At 42.2% G+C, this 19,883-nt stretch overlaps 2 protein-coding genes across 2 annotated transcripts in view; both read left to right on the forward strand.

Moving 5' to 3' along the window:
* LOC120439390 (zinc finger protein 771-like) overlaps window positions 1-19,883 on the forward strand; it is an 844,755-nt gene that overhangs the window by 730,756 nt on the left and 94,116 nt on the right. The gene's annotated exons all lie outside the window — the stretch shown is intronic.
* On the forward strand, window positions 323-3,538 carry LOC120433807. The gene is made up of 4 exons (XM_039600716.1): window positions 323-700; window positions 1,052-2,064; window positions 2,809-2,882; window positions 3,390-3,538. Exons 1-4 carry the CDS (start codon window positions 323-325, stop codon window positions 3,536-3,538), a joined length of 1,614 nt encoding a protein of 537 aa, XP_039456650.1.

Genomic DNA, 19,883 nt, shown 5'->3' on the forward strand with positions numbered 1-19,883 from the left:
TTGGAGAATCATTAACAGTGAGGGTAATGGACCCTATGCTGTTCTAACTCGTCTTGGTTGGGTTGTCAATGGGCCACTCAATCATGGTAGTGAGATGGATGAGCATGATGCTAGTTTTGTCCAGGTAAACCACATTTCTATAAGTAGTTTAGAGGAAATGCTGGTTAAACAGTATAATCAAGATTTTGTGGAGAAGCAGTGTAATGAACGTGCAGAAATGTCTGTAGAAGATAAACAGTTCATGAACATAATGTCAGAGTCAGCTGTACTTAAGGATGGTCATTATTACTTGAAACTACCTTTTCGTAAACCTGAAGTAAGAATGCCAAACAACAAGCAGGTGGCTCAGCAGAGGGCGCAATATCTGCTAAAACGGTTTCAGAAAGATCAGTTATTCTTTGAAGAATACAACGAATTCATGCACAATGTTAGTATGGAGGGACATTCGGAAATCATACCACAAGAACAGTTGAAGCATGAGGAAGGAAAGGTGTGGTATATACCTCATCATGGGATCTACCACCCCCGCAAGAAAACACTGCGTGTTGTGTATGATTGTGCTCCAACATTTGCTGGAACATCACTGAACAAAGAGCTATTACAAGGCCCAGATTTGACTAGCACTTTATTAGGTGTGCTGATTCGCTTTCGGCAGGGTCCAATAGCGCTTATGACAGACATTAAAGGGATGTTTCATCAGGTCAGAGTAGCTGAGGAACACGTAAACTTTTTACGTTTTCTCTGGTGGCCCGATGGTGACATCACAAAACAGCTGGTGGAACATCAAATGTTAGTCCACATTTTTGGTGCAGTATCCTCCCCCAGCTGTGCCACCTATGCACTACTAAAGACTGCTGATGACAACCAACATCTGTACCCAGAGGAGGTTATACATACAATCAGGCATAGTTTTTATGTAGATGACTGTCTTAAATCTACCCAGTCTGTTGAGCAGGCCATCTCACTTTATCAGCAGCTTACTGAGGTGTGTGCAAAGGGGGGATTTAAGCTCAATAAGTGGGTATGTAGTGATCGCTCTGTCCTCTGTCAGATCCCAGAGGAAAATAGAGCCACAGGTGTAAAGATGCTGGACCTTAGTCGGGATCAGCTACCCACAGAAAGAGCTCTCGGTGTGCAATTGGATATTGAACATGATGTTTTCACATTCAGTATTGTGAACAAGAACAAACCACTTACAAGATGTGGTATTCTGTCCAATGTCAGCTCAATTTACGACCCTTTGGGTTTCTTAGCTCCAGTCATTCTGCCTGCAAAACAAATTCTGCAACATCTATGTAAACTGAGGTTTGGCTGGGATGAGACAATACCAGCAGAAATGGCACAAACTTGGCAAAAATGGGTTGAGGATTTAGTTCTTCTTAACAAGTTTAGTATTAGTAGATGTGTCACACCCAAAGGATTTGGAGAGATAAAAAGTGCACAGCTGCATCACTTTTGTGATGCCAGTGAAACTGGGTATGGTGCTGTATCATATCTTAGGCTATCTAATAGCAAGCAGGAAGTGTGTGTTTCCTTTATTATTGGTAAAGCAAGGGTGGCGCCGTTAAAACAAGTCACCATCCCACGTCTTGAGCTGGCTGCTGCAGTTTTAGCTGTGCGCTTGGACAAAATGCTATCAGTTGAACTCAATCTTAATCTGAGTGAGTCAGTCTTTTGGTCTGACAGCACAACTGTGCTACAGTACATTGCAAACACAACCACACGGTTCAAAACGTATGTAGCTAATAGAGTTTCTATCATTCATGCTTTGACAAAAGTTGAGCAGTGGAGGTACATCAGTTCAAAACTGAATCCAGCTGATGCAGCCTCTCGAGGAATGACAGTTTGCTGTTTCCTGAAATCTTCCACCTGGATCAGTGGTCCAGAATTTCTCAGTAAACCTGTTGTTCACTGGCCTGTAGGCAAGAATTATGTATCTGTCCATTTGGAAGCTGACCCAGAAATAAAAGGGGAGGGCCTGATGTGTGCAGCTGTGCTGAAAGAAGATGTCTGTCCCACTACTAAGCTGCTGTTGTACTTCTCCAGCTGGACAAAATTAAAAAGGTGTGTAGCATGGATCCTGAAAGTAAAAGAAAGACTTAAACTGCAAACAAGGAAAAGACAGAAGTTGCTGGACACACACTGTGGAAGTCAAATATGTGTTAAGCAAGATAATAAATGGAACACTCTGCTCAAAACTGAGGATTTGTCCAAGGCTGAGGAAGCTATAGTGGGCTTTGTGCAGAGAAAACATTTTGCTCATGAAATGACTGCCCTAAACTCTGGCAATGTAAGGAAGTCAAGTCATCTGTATAAGCTTGATCCTGTAGTTACTAATGGTGTCTTGACAGTGGGTGGAAGACTGAGCAAAGCAGATTTACCTGAGGAAACAAAACATCCTGCAATTTTGCCAAAAGAAAGCCATGTTTCAAAGCTTATTCTTCAGCATATTCACGAAAAGATTGGTCACAGAGGAAGAAATCACATGCTTTCAACCCTTCGCCGTCAATACTGGATCGCTCATGCTAATTCAGCAGCTAGAAAAATAATCAGAGACTGTATAGTGTGTCAAAGACAACGGCAAAAGCCAGGTGAGCAGAAAATGTCTGATCTTCCTATTGACATAATCTCAGCTGATCTTCCACCATTTACTTATGTTGATGTTGATTATTTTGGACCAATAGAAGTAAAGAGAGGCAGGAGTCTTGTTAAGAGGTATGGCTTTCTTTTCACATGCCTAACCTGTCGTGCAGTCCATCTTGAGGTGGCGCATTCTCTTGATACAGGTTCCTGCATTAATGCCATCAGGAGATTCATCTGCCGCAGAGGACAAGTCAAGGAAATCCGGTCAGACAACGGAACCAACTTTGTCAGCTCAAATCGTGAGTTAAAACAAGCTATGTTAGAGCTAAAGCAAAGTAAAATCCAAAAAGGTTTAGCACAGGATGGCATAAAGTGGACCTTTAACCCGCCTTATGGGGCCCATCATGGTGGAGTATGGGAGCGCTTGGTACAAGAAATAAAGAGAATATTATGCTCTACCACAAACCAGCAAGTACTAGATGATGAAACCTTGCATACAGTTTTGTGTGAAGTGGAGGCTATACTGAATGACCGCCCAATCACACCTTCATCTGATGATCCCAATGATGTAGAAACTCTTACTCCAAATCACTTGCTCCAATTAAAAGGCAAACCTGTGCTGCCACCAGGTTTATTCAAAAAAGAGGATCTGTATCTGCGAAGACGATGGAAACAAGCCCAGTATGTTGTGGATCTCTTCTGGAAAAGGTGGGTGAAAGAATACCTTCCTATGTTGCAGGAACGACAGAAATGGAACAAGATTCATAGGAACTTTTGCATTGGTGATGTTGTGCTTATTGTTGGAGCTGCGCCAAGAAATTCTTGGCCCATTGGCCGCATCACTGAAACCATGGCCGATGCACACGGAGTAGTTCGCCGTGTTAGAGTTAAAACACGAACAAATGAGCTAGAGAGGCCAATCAACAAAATATGTCTCCTGGTGGAGGCCATCTAGAGGAAACAATGAATGTTTGCCTCCAACTGAGCCAAGTTCTGGAACCTCTGGCTCTACATTTACACTGACACTCACTTTGCAACATTATGCATCATACACCTTTTTTTCAATACAAACACATGAACAACAGACTTGAAATCTTAGAACATTGACCTTTTCTTTTTGTTTGTTTTTTAAGAAGACATATGGACAACTGAAGAAAATTATTGGTATTGCATTTTGTGATGGCCACTTAGACAGATATAATTCATGTTACACAGGAATTAGGGGCCGGAATGTTGTGGCCATTTTTGTTGAATGTGTATAAATGCAATTTGTATTCATTTTTGTTTTTTCTTTAAAGATGTAAGAATATACTGACCTAGTTTTGTTATGTAAATTTGTAATTAATTTTATTGGAGAAGCTTTTGGAAAGTGATTGGTTTATTAGCTTATGGACCCTCCCATTAATCAAGAGATTAAGAGCACCCTGGATGGGTGTGGTAATGATGTTTTGTTTTTTGCTTGCCAAATGTCACATGGGAAGACGGGAGGGTTAGAAAATGATTTTTTGACCACTTTTGATGTTGTTAAAGCAAATTAAGTTAACTTTCGTTTCATTTTAAGTTTTAAGAAGTTATTTGGTTTATTTTTGTTTATAAATTTCCACGAAATAAACGGCATATGATTTTTAAACAATGGAGTCAGAAGTGCGTTCTAAAACAAACCTCCCGTTGCCACCCACGGCCTTTTCTTGGATTTTTTTTGGTGTTTGGAACGTAAAAGGCCGCGACATCACTGATCACACTGCACCTCTCAATGCACCTGCTAGTTAGACGGTATGTATGTGTATGTATATAGATGTAAGCGTGTATGTGGAAATATGTGTGTGTAGGTATGTACGGATGAATATATGTATATATACATATGTATGTGTAATCGATCCCTTAATTGATTAACTTAGGGACATGGATGTTCTAGGTACTTTCAATGAGGAGAAGAGGAACAAGAAAACTATAACACCTCCTTATGCTGTCTTATAGAGAACACTCTATGGCATTTATTACAACACAACACATAACAGTCTCATCAGCAACTTCAATAATATGCAGAATGTTAACAACACTTCTGATACAAAACCCAATATAATCCCCCCTTCAGTCAGTCAGTTCAGTTTCCGTATTAGTATTAGTCCATTTATGTCTCTTATCTCAGTTCTACCTCCACCAACCACTCTGGTTTGGTGAGGTAAGGAAAAAAAAAGTAAAATATGGTGTTGAAGTAAAGAATAATGATAATAAAATAAATTCAGAGCTCTGAGAAAAAACTTTGTCAATCTACCGGGTAGTGTGTGTGTGTGTGATAAGCCCAGTGCTTATCTGCAAAGATGAGTAAAATCCTCGTTCGCCGTCCTTCTGGCTGAAGCGATGCGTCTCTGGAAAAAAAACCCACTGGATTCACCTTCCAATCGCCGATCGAGTATCCAGCAACTGTCTCTCGCACTATGTCCCAACAAAGTAAAAAAACAACTGGAAAAAGGGATGCATGGTAAGCAAATCCTAATAAGTCTGTAGCTGTAAGAACCTTAACACTTAGAAAAAACAGTTCTTATTCTCTTGATTACTCAATGCGCTCGGTGCGTTCTTCTTCTAGCTTGCTGGCTATCTGCTCGCTGCAGCTCTTCTTCTTGCCGCATAATGCAGTGCAGGACAACTATAGCGCCATCACTGCCCTCTGTTGGACAGAATCAGTACTGCATACATTAAACATTAAATCACTGACTTGAACAGCAGTGGATAACCTTGAGAGGGTTACATTCTCCCCCTTAAGCCGCATGCATCCTTGCATGTGGAACTTCTACACGGTTTCAGCAGTCCCGGGCATTAGTTGATCTACGCTGGGTACACTGTCGAGGGTGAAAGCTTGGGTGAAAGCTTGGTCTAACCCAGAGAATAGAGTGCATGGCTGTCACCAAAGGATTTCCCAACGTTGGATAAGTTAGCTTCTTTGGAGCTGATCTCTCCTTGATGACCTCCTTAGTCCAACACCCTCTTCAAGATTAGGGACATCTTTAGAGAGATTTGGTTCTCCTTTTCTTCCTTCCTCCGCAACTTTCATTTTGTTGCTCACTTCTGTAATCAAGGTACGACTATCACCCAAACTGCGTGAGAGATCTTTAGATTGGCTGTCTTCAGCCGAACTGATCTCATGTAGCGGTGACCCTGAACCTGGTCCTTCTCATCGTCTCCGTTCTGGGTCGTCATTGGCTGGAATTCGTGAGCATCTGGATTTAGAGTAGAGAGCTCTGGACTCAACTCAGATTCAACAGTGTGAAGCTGATCAATCTGCCCCAAAATGCCCTCTGTAGCTGACTTTTGTGGACTTCTACTCCAGCCAGTCTGTCCGTGACTGCAATCTGGTCGGCTTCTTGGAGTCCATCTTGCAATACATTAGGCTCATTACAGGGTAGAGAATGAAGGGAGTAATACTCAACTTCATCTTCAGTGCTCTCCTCATTGCTGGTTTCTGAAGAATCAGTCTCAAATGTTTCAACTGGTGGTGAGTTTGCAGGTTTAGACCGTGACACTGCTACTTTGGGTGCTGTCTCTTCCACAGTGGGTGGAAGAAACCCACAAGGTAAGAGCAGATCCCTGTGTAGCACTCTTTCAGGCCCATCTGTTCCTTCAGGCACCACCACAAAAACAGGCGAGTCCTGAATCTGTCTGATCACAGTGAACACGGTTCGGCTCCACCGATCAGCGATTTTGTGCTTTCCCCTGATGGCAACATTCCTTAAAAGGACTCTATCTCCCTTGGCAAGGGTGGATTCCCGCACTTTACTGTCAAACCTCTGTTTGTTCCGGAAAGCACTCTTCTGACTGTGCTCAATGGCTAACTGGTAGCTTTCTGCGAGACTCTCTCTCAACTTTTTGATATATTCAGAGTGAGAGAGGCTGCTGGATCTTTCAGGGCACAGGCCAAATGCTATGTCGATTGGGAGCCTCGGTTGTCTGCCAAACATCAACTGGTAGGGAGTGAAACCTGTGGTATCATTCCTTGTACAGTTGTATGCTGCGTGTACTAAAGGCTGCACAAAATCTCTCCACCGAACTTTATCTTCTTCCTCCAGCGTCCCTAGCATTTGAAGAAGGGTTCTATTGAACCGCTCGACAGGATTGCCGCGGGGATGGTAGGGTGTGGTCCTCGTCTTTTTTATCCCAAGCAGCGAGCAAAGATCTTTGATCAAGGCAGACTCAAAATCACGACCCTGGTCGCTGTGCAACCTCTCAGGAAATCCATAATGGATTAAAAAATTGCTCCACAAGGCCTTTGCCACAGTCTTTGCTTTTGATCAGGAGTCGGAACTGCAACTGCGTATTTAGTGAAATGGTCTGTTATGACCAAGATGTTTTTAGTCCCTCTCTCATCTGGTTCCAATGTAAGGTAGTCCATACAGACCAACTGCAAGGGACGATTAGTTTTTATGTTCACCAAAGGAGCACTCCTTTCAACTTGTGCCTTTCTTCTGAGACACCTTTCACATGTCCTGACCTTGTCATTTACATCGATGGTCATGCGGGGCCAATAGAACCGAGCTCGGACTAAGTCCAGAGTCCTATCAACACCCAGATGGCCCACAGCATTGTGGAGCTGGTCAAGGGCAACTTCTCTGTAACTTTGCGGAAGAACGAGCTGATACATGGGTTCCCCTTGAATGATGCGTTTTCGGTATAAGACCTCATCCATTACAACTAACTGATCCATTATTCTTGTCATTAACTGAACTTCTCTGTCTTCATGCCTTCTTGCCTTGTAGGAGAGACGTTTTCTGGCAAGTACAAGAGTCATTACTCTGCTGACGACTGGATCTGATTTCTGCTCACATGCCCAATCGGGAAGAGACATTTGCGGCAGGGGGCACGAACCAGCTACATCAGTTTGACAGAAATCTGCTGGTATTGCAGAGGTTCCAATAGCCAAACATTCTACTCGTGCAGGCGATGGCACCGCTGCCTCCTCCTCGAGAGTTGAAGAACACTGATGTCTCTCGCATACTGCTTTTACTGCCTCAGTTGGAAAATCGGGCCCTTTGTTGCGGCGTAAGAGCTGTGCAATAAAGCTTTCAATGCGATTTTCCTCATCAGTAGAACTCTGATCAGAGGCATCACAGTCATGTGGATGCGGACGTCTGAAAGCCCGTCAGCATCTTGGTTGTTCTTCCCAGCTCTATACTGGATGTCAAAATCAAAACTGGAAAGAGCTGCCAACCAACGATGCCCTACTGCGTCCAACTTCGCAGAGCGTTAAGACATATGTCAGTGGATTATTGTCTGTCACCACTGTAAATTTTGCTCCATAGAGATAGTCAAAAAACTTCTCGGTGACAGCCCACTTCAGAGACAAGAACTCAAGCTTGTGTGCAGGGTACCTTTGCTCGGACCTGGAGAGGCCCCTACTGGCATAGGCAATGACCCTTAACTTGCTCTCCTGTTCTTGATATAAGGCTGCACCGAGTCCGTGGGTGCTTGCATCAGTATGCACAATATAATGTTTCTTAGGATCGGCAAACCCAAGAACAGGGGCTGTTGTGAGCTTGTGAATCAATGTCTCAAAAGCATCTTCACAGGCTGGGGTCCAATTGCCATTAAATGGCTTTTGAGATCCACACTTGTAGAAAACTTATGGGTTCGGCCAGACAGACTGGATTTTCTCTTTGGTGGGAGGTAACCAGCTGTTAAGTCATTAAGGGTCTTGCGATCTTGGAATAGTCTTTTATAAACCTCCTATAATATCCAGCGAACCCAAGGAAAGACTTGAGCTCCTTGATGTTAGCTGGTCTTGGCCAGGTAGTGAGGGCAGCTATTTTGCTGGATCTGTTTTGACCCCTTCTGAGGATACAACATGGCGAGATATTGGACAGATGTCCTGAAGAACTGGCATTTCTCTGGCGACAACTTTAAACCAAATTCTTTCATCCTGTGGAGGACCTTCAGCAGTCGTTCCTCATGCTCCTCAAGTGTCGCAGAGAAAACGATGACATCATCAAGAAAAACCAAAACTTCACTCAAATTCATGCTGCCCATACACTTTTCCATGACTCTCTGAAAGGTACTGGGAGCATTTGTCACTCCTTGGGGCATTCTGTTAAACTCCCAGAATCCCATGGGTGTCACGAAAAGCAGTCTTACATTTGTCTTCTTCCTCGACTTCCACTTGATAATAGCGGTTTCAGATCCAGGATGGAGAACCACTTGGACCCAGTCAAAGCCGAGAAAGATTCCTCAATGTTGGGCAAAGCGTAGGCGTCTTTGATGGTCTTACTGTTCAGTTTGCGATAATCTACGCATAGTCTGATGTTGCCATTTCTTTTCTTGACCACAACAATGGGAGAGGCGTAGGGGCTCTCTGACTCACGTATGATGTTCGCATCTTGAAGCTCTTTTAAATGTAGTCTGACTGCCTCGTAGTCGGAAGGGTGGATGGGTCTGGGCCTTTGTTTAAATGGAGATGGGTCTGAGAGTCGAATTCTGTGCTTAATCTGAGTGGTGTGGCCATAGTCGAGATCATGAAGAGCAAAAACTTCAGAAACTGAGTTTAATTTCTTTGTTATTCTCTCTTTCCACTCCTCAGACAAGCTTGACTCAGCAAAGTCAAAGGTAAGTGTTCCTGTGTCAGACACAGATACAGAGTTGCATGCAGCTGTAGCTGGAACCGACGGATATTGGTCACCTGACAGAGTTTTGACAGTTCTTTCAGTCAAGGATGACACAGCTTTTGGAAGGATGAGTTCTGCAATAACCTGGCCAGCAGGTATTTTAATATCATGTGCTGTGTCATTTTAACTAGAACCGGGACCTTAAATGATGAACATAAAGGCCGTGTCATTACAAAACTGCAAAACAAGAGCCCACCAGGCAAGGTTGACTCTAGAGGCTCAACCATCAGGGTTGTGTCAGATGTTGTTGTGACCTTCCTTGCATATCCATTCAAGGCCACTTTTCCCCCTGCAGGAACAGTAATGCACTTTTTGCTCTGCAGTTTCACTTTCCCTACTCTGCCATTGTCTTGACGGGTTTTGAACCTGTGATAGAGATGCTTCACCAGTGGAGAGTGATGGATGTTTTTTCCTGTAAGACATGATTTGGCTGACCTTTTCCTAAGCCAACTGTTTCATACAAAATATCCAGGGTATTAGTCCCTATCAGCAAGGGCACTTCCATGTTTGTCCTGTGATCAGGAACTACAAGAATAAGCGTGTCAACCTCAGCTGATTTCCCCATGACACTTTCAGGGAAATGGATAGTTGTGGATATGTATCCCAGATAAGGCACTTCCTGACCACCAGCACCTTCAATGTCCAGCAGATCCTGGATGGGAAAGATTTTCTGACTAGAAAGGTTCCTGTCATAAAAGGACTTTGATACTGTGGTTACTTGGGAACCTGAATCAAGTAGACTGTTACACTGACTTCCTTCAATGGAGACTGCTGCAGTACACTTTGGGCCAATAAGCCTTGTTGGAAGACAGTCAAAGAGTAATTGGGCTTGGGAATGGGTTTCACATGTGACTTTTTCTTTGTCCTGAAACCTTATGGGACATCCTGGCTCATTCTTGGGTGCAGTCAGTCCCTCCACTGCGACCCAGTCCAGTTTAAATGACCATATTTGGCTTCCCACTCTCTTTGCCTCTCCCTCAACTCCTTGTATTTCTGATCAACCAAGATCTTATTTGGAGGACCTTCACACTCTCTGGCTATATGTCCATCATTACCACACTTGAAACAGAACCAAGGTTTTGGTCTGGGTTTAGGTGCCATTTGTTGGGCTTGTACTGTAACTGGAGTTATACTAGCGGAGGCATTTAGGGTGGGATTTCTCTTTTCAGCGTGTTTTTGTATCCTTTGCTCTTTCTTTTTGTTAAGTTGCATTTTTAACTCAGTTACCTGCTTCCTCAAATCCTCTGTTTCTGTGATGTACGTCTGAAGTACACTGGTATTCACATCATGCGTGGAAGACATGTCTGGGACCAGCTGCATGTGTACGGATGATTTAGCTTTACACCCCAAAATGACGGTTCATTCGATCAAATTTTGCAGCCCTTCTATCTTCTTCAGTCCGTAACTGTAGAAGAAAATCAGAGAAGTCAGGAGCTGTATCTGAATTCAGTTCAGACTGCAATGCTAAGATGAGGACTGATCCCAGCAGCCGCGGGCGAAACTGTCTCAGCAAGTGTTTCCCAGTCTCTGAACTCCTCACACCACCCCTCTGTGCAGCTGTGGTGAGCAACACCTGCAACCGCTGAAGATACTCAGATGCCTTTTCCCTGTGTTCTGGTGGGTATTCAGAAACCTTGCAAAAATTTCCTCCCCATCCTCAACTAAGCCATAAGCTGAGCCAAGAAGCTTGACATATTCACGAGGAGCCGCATGTGGGCCAAGCTGCCTCACCAAGTCAGAAGCTGGGGGAGTAAGCTCTCAAGAATCTTCTTACGGCGTTGTACATCAAGTGGGAGATTATCTTGAATCATGAGTTCCACATGAAGTGACCACGTCTCAAAATCTACTTCATTTTGGGGTTTAGGAACTCTTCCTGAAAATGGGCGAAGACCTTTAGAGCCCTGACTTGGAGTGGGAGGGGCATCGCTTTTGATGACATGCTCCACGATTATCTTTTGGACTTCAGGAGGGTTGTACACATCATTGTCTAATGTTAGTTGAGAGACAGGGTGAGTTGGCTTGGAGACAGTTCTCTGTCCTTTTACTTTAGAAGTGGTTTCGGCTACAACCTCTTCAATCTCTTTATTCTTTGCAGTCTGTCTACGTAGCAGGGGTGTCCAACTATTATCAGAATCTGGTTCATTTTCTGAGCCCGAACTGTCACTTTGTTGCCGTGAGAAAAGTGTGGGTGACATTGTCTTCGAAGACTGAGCAGTTTTACAGGCACCATCTACACGCCACATAATGTCTGGGTTCAAACGCTGGGAAGGTACAGAGGAGGGTGGAAGCCAGCTTTTTACGACAGTTTCTTCAGATTCAAACTCCACCAGGGCTTTAACACCAGTACCTTGCCCTGTCTGTCTTACTCTAAGAACTTTGTCAACACAGCCAAACTGCATACAAAATTCTGTAATTTGATCATCAGTAGTTATTGCTGTAATTCCTTCAATGTATACACACTTCTTCATATCAGTACCATATTCCTGTTCTGCATACATTGTGAAAAACGGTAAGACTTAATAATCAACAGCTGTGAAATTTTAAACAAAGACTTACAAAAATCAGCTAAATGGAAGTGTTTTCAAACTAATTTTCCATCTACTCCTCCTGGCTGGCTCGCCAACTTTTGTAATCGATCCCTTAATTGATTAACTTAGGGACATGGATGTTCTAGGTACTTTCAATGAGGAGAAGAGGAACAAGAAAACTATAACACCTCCTTATGCTGTCTTATAGAGAACACTCTATGGCATTTATTACAACACAACACATAACAGTCTCATCAGCAACTTCAATAATATGCAGAATGTTAACAACACTTCTGATACAAAACCCAATATAATCCCCCCTTCAGTCAGTCAGTTCAGTTTCCGTATTAGTATTAGTCCATTTATGTCTCTTATCTCAGTTCTACCTCCACCAACCACTCTGGTTTGGTGAGGTAAGAAAAAAGTAAAATATGGTGTTGAAGTAAAGAATAATGATAATAAAATAAATTCAGAGCTCTGAGAAAAACTTTGTCAATCTACCGGGTAGTGTGTGTGTGTGTGGATAAGCCCAGTGCTTATCTGCAAAGATGAGTAAAATCCTCGTTCGCCGTCCTTCTGGCTGAAGCGATGCGTCTCTGGAAAAAAACCCCACTGGATTCACCTTCCAATCGCCGATCGAGTATCCAGCAACTGTCTCTCGCACTATGTCCCAACAAAGTAAAAAAACAACTGGAAAAAGGGATGCATGGTAAGCAAATCCTAATAAGTCTGTAGCTGTAAGAACCTTAACACTTAGAAAAAACAGTTCTTATTCTCTTCGGTACTCAATGCGCTCGGTGCGTTCTTCTTCTAGCTTGCTGGCTATCTGCTCCGCTGCAGCTCTTCTTCTTGCCGCATAATGCAGTGCAGGACAACTATAGCGCCATCACTGCCCTCTGTTGGACAGAATCAGTACTGCATACATTAAACATTAAATCACTGACTTGAACAGCAGTGGATAACCTTGAGAGGGTTACATATGTATGTGCGTGTATGTTTGCAGGTGTATGTATAACTTGTACATATCTTTTTTGTGTAAATGTAAATTTGTCATTGTGTAAATACTTACGCTATTGTGTACTCCACACACATGGAGAGATGCCAAACTGCCTTTCACTGTTCTTGTAACAGTGACAATAAAAAGCTATTCTATTCTATTCTATTCTATCACCATTTTGAGATCCACGGCAACGTGTTATGCAGGACGCATCTCCCTCAGGAGCAATTGCGTAAGATAATAAACTGTGAAATGGTCCACTGAGCAGTGTTTTGTCTTCCATCGGATGCCTGTGAGGAATCAAAAAAACTCGGTGAAGTGTTGATATTTAACAGTAGCCAACGTTTCAAATGCAGGTTTGACAGGTTAGTGATCTCAGGTTTATTGTTGGTGTTTTATTTTCAGTTATTTGTCGGGTATGAGAACTTTGAAACAACCTCCAAACACGACGAGTCCAAAAGCAGCAGGACCAAACCTACTCTGCATTATTAAAGACCAAAATCTAAAAAGTAAAAATTCATTTTGGCCATCTACTCTCTGCGGTTATCTCCTGTCCACGCCTGTTTTTTGTTAATATCTTTGGACATATTTCTGAGATTTCACTAAAAGCTCTGGATACGAGGATCGCCTCCTATATTATTTGCTTCACTATGCTTTAATGTGTTCCTGTTATATAAATGCTTATATGTATTGGCATAGTTAGTTGCAGAGGTGGGAAGTAACAAAGTACAAATACTTCATTATGGTCCTTAACTACAATTTTCAGGTATCTGTATTTTACTTAAGTAGTTTCTTTTCTTATTACTTTTTGCTTTTACTCACATTTTTAAACAAATATATGTACTTTGTACTTCTTACATTTTCAAAATAGACTAGTTACTTTAGGCTTAATGCATTTGAGGGGAGTTATTATTTCATTAATGAGAGCTGTAGAAGCCATATGAGTTGCTCTTTTTCTGTCTAAGTGGGTTGGTTTAAATAGATTCACTCTATTGGTGCACGGGTGTGGGGCGTGTCTCATGGGTGTGGTAGAGGATAAATGTGGTTGCACTCACCTGTTCACAGCACCTGCTGTTGATGAGCAGAAAGGTAGGGTGAGCATGGGGTAAAACTTTCTGTTGACCGCAGCTTGAATGATTTTGAAATAGTTGACTGTAACTTGATGGTTTTGTATATGTATCCACTAATTTGATGCCATAGAAAGGTTGTAGTTTGGCATAGTAGTTAGTGCAGTCATGGTGAGTTGCAGTTATGTGTTTGTGCAGCCTGTGCATTTGTGTAATTGGTTAAGTGTTGATCCCATGTGCTGATTGGTATATTGGACGGTGCATGTGGAATAAAGGAGCAAATGTTACAGAAGTGTATTTTATGCGTTTATTGTTGCGCGTCATCTGTGTCCTCATGTTTAGCCTGCCGCGGCCGTTGGTTGGAGGAGCCGCAATAAGAGCCTTTAAACATCCAACTTAAATAAGAGAGTCTCAAGAGTTGAACTGGGACTTAAACCAGCAACCTTTGAGTTATTGCTCTGAGTTGTGCCCTAACCCTCTAAAGTTAACTATTAAATATTTTAATCCATTGACATCTCCAGTTTTTCCTTCTGAGTCTACAGTGAAAGAAATAATCTCAGCTCCCCTTTCCTTATCAGTTGAACCAGGGCGCCACCTTGTGATAAAAATAGAACATTTCTATCGCTGAAAAAGTTCACAGTTGATAAATGTGTTAGCAGTTATCCTGTTTCTCATTGAATCTCATACACAGTAAACTGCATCCTGCAAGTAAACAAATGAATGTTAACAGTCTGCTGTAAAAGAAGTAATACTGGTCTCAAATTGTATGCTCATTTTCTCACTGTAATATTCACATTTTCCCAACAACATAGTGTAATAGCATAATGAACATATAGCCAGTAAACACAGTTTTCTTCACACTTAAACCCAGTAACCCTGTGGTAGAAAGAACATTAACCAGTGGTGTGTCCTGCTGTAAATCACATGATTAATCCTCTGCTGTAGAAAAGTAATGTAGATGTTAGCGCTGCACAGGTGCATACACACTTTCTCAAAGTGACCTCTGCATTGTGAGCAATACAAGGTCATGAATAACACAGCACTGGCAAATTCACAGACACAGAAAGTGGCTATTAAAAGGCTAAGTCGGCCTGGCCCAAAGCACCTGCAACCCAGGATGTTGCTGTAACCTTTCTGCTCCTGTAAAAACACACATAGATACATCCACCCTTTTGTCATTTCTGGGTGGAACAGGTGCAATCTTACATGTTGATGTCTGGTCATTCAACTTTTGTCAGCTTTTATCAGTCCAGTCAGTGTTCCCCATTTTTTATTCATTGTTGATAGTGGGATCTATTGTTGCATTTCGTTTCCACCATCAGCAATATGACGCCATTTCAAAAAGAAAAAGAATTTAGACTGGATTACCTCGCTGATTCCTGTTAGACAGGGACTCGCTTTCTGATTGTCCCAAATAAGTGGCTTTCTGCAGAGCCCATTTAATGTGGAGAAGCTCACTTGCGATTGTTTTCCAACAACATGTTGTATAGTGCTTCCAGTTCAAAATGTTCAGATCTGCTTAAATGACAGAGATATTATCAACAAAACTTTCAGTGCACTATGAAAGTGAAAAATTAACAAAGAAAAAAAGGCTTAGTTAAGTCATGACACATGCTGTCTAAGATGCTGTCTGCTCTTGATGAGCTTCATTATATGTGTGTATGTAGAGTTTGTAGGATTAATGCATTTTCTGTTTGTGTGTGTAATTTATTTGTACCTCTCTCATTTTGTGGTCCGGACTCCTTTCAGTTTTCCCACTTAAAGCAGTAATTTTCCTTTTTCCCACTTTTGCTAACCCAAATTTGATTTCCCACACTAAACAACAGCATTCATCTATGAGAAGCCTGCGTTCTGATGGCTGGCGTGCTCCCAGACCCACGTTTAATGCACAGTGACGGTGATGCATAAGGCCCTCTCTCTTTACTTACTGTTGTGTTGCTTCTCGTTCACGAGGAGAGCCTCTGGATGCAATCGCCATCCAACCCGAGGGGAGGTCAGACGCTAACTCACCGGCCTGGTCTCAAAATCACATCCAGGAATCTCTTCACGTGCCCCGGGCGCCATGGCTGTTGACAGACTTCGGCGGTCTTCGTCTCCCCCTCCTCGGTGGACACACACATGGGGAAACCATGTGTCAAGAGGGGAGTCCAGCATTAATATGAATCGATATTTTCCAGGATGATTCTTCTATGACTTTACTATGATTTGTGTGCTTAGCAAACCATGTACAGGTAAAACGTCTACAAGGCGTACATCCATGCCCTGATGATGACCCATAAGTAAATCTTGCTGAACAGAAAGTAAAGTGTTCTTTCTCCAAAGGTTGATTCTGTTCATCTGGACGTAGCGTTTAGCGTTAGTGGGAGAAGCGTTTCGTCACTTATCTAAGTGACTTCTTCAGTCTCAGCTGACTGCAGGTTTACCCAATCTAAAGTGTGCTTTGATGATGACTAATATGTTTTGAATTGGTTAGAAGTTTTTTCCCTCTAGAAAAGGGGGAGAATCTTTTGCAGAGAACTAGCGGGATGCAGAGACTATTCCAGTTGCATCAAACAGGTGGGAGAAAAAAGGCTTGCTTGCTCAAGGAAGCACGTTGCCAGAAGCCCAGTGTGTACTGGGCTTCTGGCAACAGTACACACTGGACAGGAGGTGGACAGGACCACTCGAGCTGGTGGAGAAAACATCTTATGTGATCTATCTCAAAGGAAGGACAGCCTAGGAGGTCCGAAAGGCTCTGGGTCAAAAAAAGGGGACTCGGCTGAGACCCCCGAACATAGATCCCAGCCTGGGGCAGAAACGGATGATAATGCACGACTCACCGTGAGGCGTAGGCACCATGTGTTGTTTAAGGGATCATCTTGGTCATTTGATTTAACTGCTAATTCACCCACTTATATTGACTCAGTAGGAGTGCATGCGGGGCGTGTTAATGACTGAACTCAGGGATTAGTTGATCTCTCATAGGAGAGCTCAAAAGGGGGAATTGTAAGAATAGATTATTGTAGTATTAGAGATTTAGTTGTATGAACCATAGTAAAGCATGATATTCATTATTCATTTAAGTAGGTCATAGATCAAGCTGCTAAACATTCACACATAGAATTGGGAGAATAGGTCAGAGGTATATGTGAGAAGCAGAGACGACAGAGCTGCCATTAGTTTGATAAGGAGTTGGTAAACCAAAGCAAGGAGAACAGCGTGTGCGAAGAAGTGGGCAGCAAGGACACGAGATAAGGAGGCAGGAGATAGAGAGGCATTAGCAGGCACCTAGTTTTGAGACACAAAGGTTGTTGACTTCTGTGTATCAACGTGTGCTGCTGGGACTGCCCCAGCGGATTTTGATGTTGGATACTGAGCTATGAAAATTCCCAAGTACATGTAAGACAATTAATTGATTGTTTATTTAAAAACAACAAAACAGAAATGGGACTCTGTTTGCAGAGAATCGTGGCCTTGCTTTCCTGATTACAAAGATACCAGAACATACTGCACGGGAGATTCTCCCTCATCTCACACAGGAGGAGAAAAACAGGAATCCAAGGTTGTAACTTAGGCTCACTGAGAGAAAGAAAGAATGTGGATGCTTAAGTTTTTTATGACTTTGGAGGCTATAAAAGTTTGAGTAACGGTCCGACATTTTGAGATGTGCCCTCTCGTGCACATCTCCCATCCGGATGATTGTACTGCTCAAAGTGTTTGTATGGAATAAAGAGAATTGTATTGATTAAAGTGATTGTTGACTGAGCATTTAAACACCGAGTGTTGTTCTTCCTTCAGCCCGAAGATCAAAGAATTGGGCTAATTTAACAATCTTCAGAGCATACCTCCACCTCTCTAGGCTGGCTTACACATGCTCCACATTTAACTATGAGACAAAAATACAGTAGAAACGCTGTTGCTTGTCCCAGGAAAATATAAAACGTGGTCCATCCTGAACTCTGTGGCTGTGAATTCAAAGTTGGTCTCTGATTCTGAAACAGGCCAGAGGTTCCTGTAAAGAGCATAAAAATATACATTTGTTGACACTTGTCGGATTTGAACTTCAAGAAGTGACATTTATCATCCTTTTCAGCATTTTTATGCAAAACAGTCTACGTTATAATGATAATTATCATACAAAAATATGATCTAATAATCAACTTACTACTGATCTTAAGACAGCAGCTGGAAGAGCGGCAACCATAATCAGTGTTCACCTCACACAGGTACAGACCCGAGTCATCAGTCCTGAGTCTGGACAGTTGAAGTCTGATTCGTCCTTCTCTGAGGGCGTCTTTGTCACTCTGGACTCGTCCTGAAAACTTTTCATCCTCAGACTCTGACACCTCAACACCTTCATGAACATGATACAGGACTGAGGATTTATCACTGATGAAGAGTTCACAGATGATGTTGAGAGTGTTGTTGGATCTGTCAGGTTTGGTGGTGAACGTCCACTCCAGTGTGATGTCGTGGTTCTCCTCTGCCTGATAGGAGGTCTGTGTCACATTGACTACAAATGATCCTGTTGAGGAGACAGAGAGGGAAAGAGAGGAGCAGACACACTGAGAACTGGAACAAATCTGTTGTTGAGCTTTATTTGGAGTTCATAAAGTGAAGCTGTAAACTAACCAGAGACACATGAGGTGAGGATGATGAGCAGCAGGATCCTGCAGATCATCTTCTCCTGTGAGAGGAGACAGAGGTGAAGAGTCATCAACACATGAGGTCAAAGGTCAGTCAGTACAGCTAGAAGAAGGGAAATCTACAGTCTGATTAAAAATCAGACAGCGTTTCCGCAGTAAGTTTTCGATGCACATAAAGAGCAACAGCAATAATTATATTTTAAAAAAAATTGAATGTAATTTTGGTAATGTAACTCTTCTTGTTGGATTACATCAACACAGAATGGAGATAAGTGACTTTCTGCATTGGGCGTGTCTGGTTGAATCCTTGCATCAGTCTACTGTTCCATGTTGTTTGAAAATGTGTCAGTTTGACCTAAACGCTGTAAAGACATCATAGAGGGAACCTGATCATGAGAAGCACCATGTGGCTACATGTTTATACGAAAGAGAAAAGAAGAGGAGAAACAGAAAAAGATGCAGGTAAGCAGATGTGTCTTTGGATAATGGCATGTATTATGTATCCTTTTCAATGTCTGATGAATTATAATGGCTGTTTGTTATCCATTTGCATACTCTCTCTCTCTCACTATATAAAATATATAGTGTATTATTGTACTTATTTTGTATTTGTTGTGCACCAAACAGGCCAGGACCGCTCCTGCTCAGAGACACAGACTGATGTGACAAACCAGTAAGTAGGTGTACAGTGAACACTGTAGTCTACAGCACACAGGAGTGTTAGGTTATTATGAACACGTTGGTAAGTTTTCTTGTGACAAATGAACGAAGTGAAACAATTCAGCGTGCTGTGTGTGCAACAGCGCGACAAACATGACCTGTCCTTTTATTAACTGCAGGGCTCGCAAAATTTAAAAGTCCCTGGTAGCCCTTCGGCTGAGAATCTGGAATTTCCACTGAAGTTACTGGTAAGAGGTAAGTGGAACCAAGATCTAGGTCATTTGCTTTTTGAAGTTTGCAAAGACTACTAAATTTTACCAATGGTGGTTCAAACTTTGCAACATAGTACGCTGTTCTAAACAGTTTTTTCAGGAGTTCTCGTTGTGCTTGGTTTATTTTTAGTATGTTTTTTTGCAATTGGTTTTACAGTCCTTAAAAAGCACTGTGTTTTAAAGAACATACATTAAGAAACTGATTCTATTAGATTTATATTCCAAATTTGACAAAATACTGATTTGATAGCAGCAGAATGATTGTATCTCTACACTTTAAACATTTAATAAGCTTTCTGCCTGCACAGAGTGGATCTTAAAACATACATTGTAATGAATATATTATTGAATAATTATTTTTTATCCTTATTACTTTATTATGATACCACTAGGAATAAATAAGGCAAGGATTCAGCACCATGATGTAAACTTATGGCAATAGTATATTCAGTATTCTGGAGGTCTAAAATGTCACTGTATGTGCATGTGTGTGTGTGTGTG

This window comes from Oreochromis aureus, linkage group 3 (assembly GCF_013358895.1).
Source record: "Oreochromis aureus strain Israel breed Guangdong linkage group 3, ZZ_aureus, whole genome shotgun sequence".
NCBI lineage: Eukaryota > Metazoa > Chordata > Actinopteri > Cichliformes > Cichlidae > Oreochromis > Oreochromis aureus.

Excerpts from the sequence above, each read along its gene's own strand:
- LOC120433807 (XM_039600716.1), top strand. The coding sequence starts at position 323 with ATGCCAAACAACAAGCAGGTGGCTCAGCAGAGGGCGCAATATCTGCTA. Across the intron at positions 2,065-2,808 it reads AGCTGGACAAAATTAAAAAG|GAGATTCATCTGCCGCAGAG; the intron begins GTGTGTAGCATG and ends TAATGCCATCAG. Across the intron at positions 2,883-3,389 it reads CAACTTTGTCAGCTCAAATC|CTGCGCCAAGAAATTCTTGG; the intron begins GTGAGTTAAAAC and ends TTATTGTTGGAG.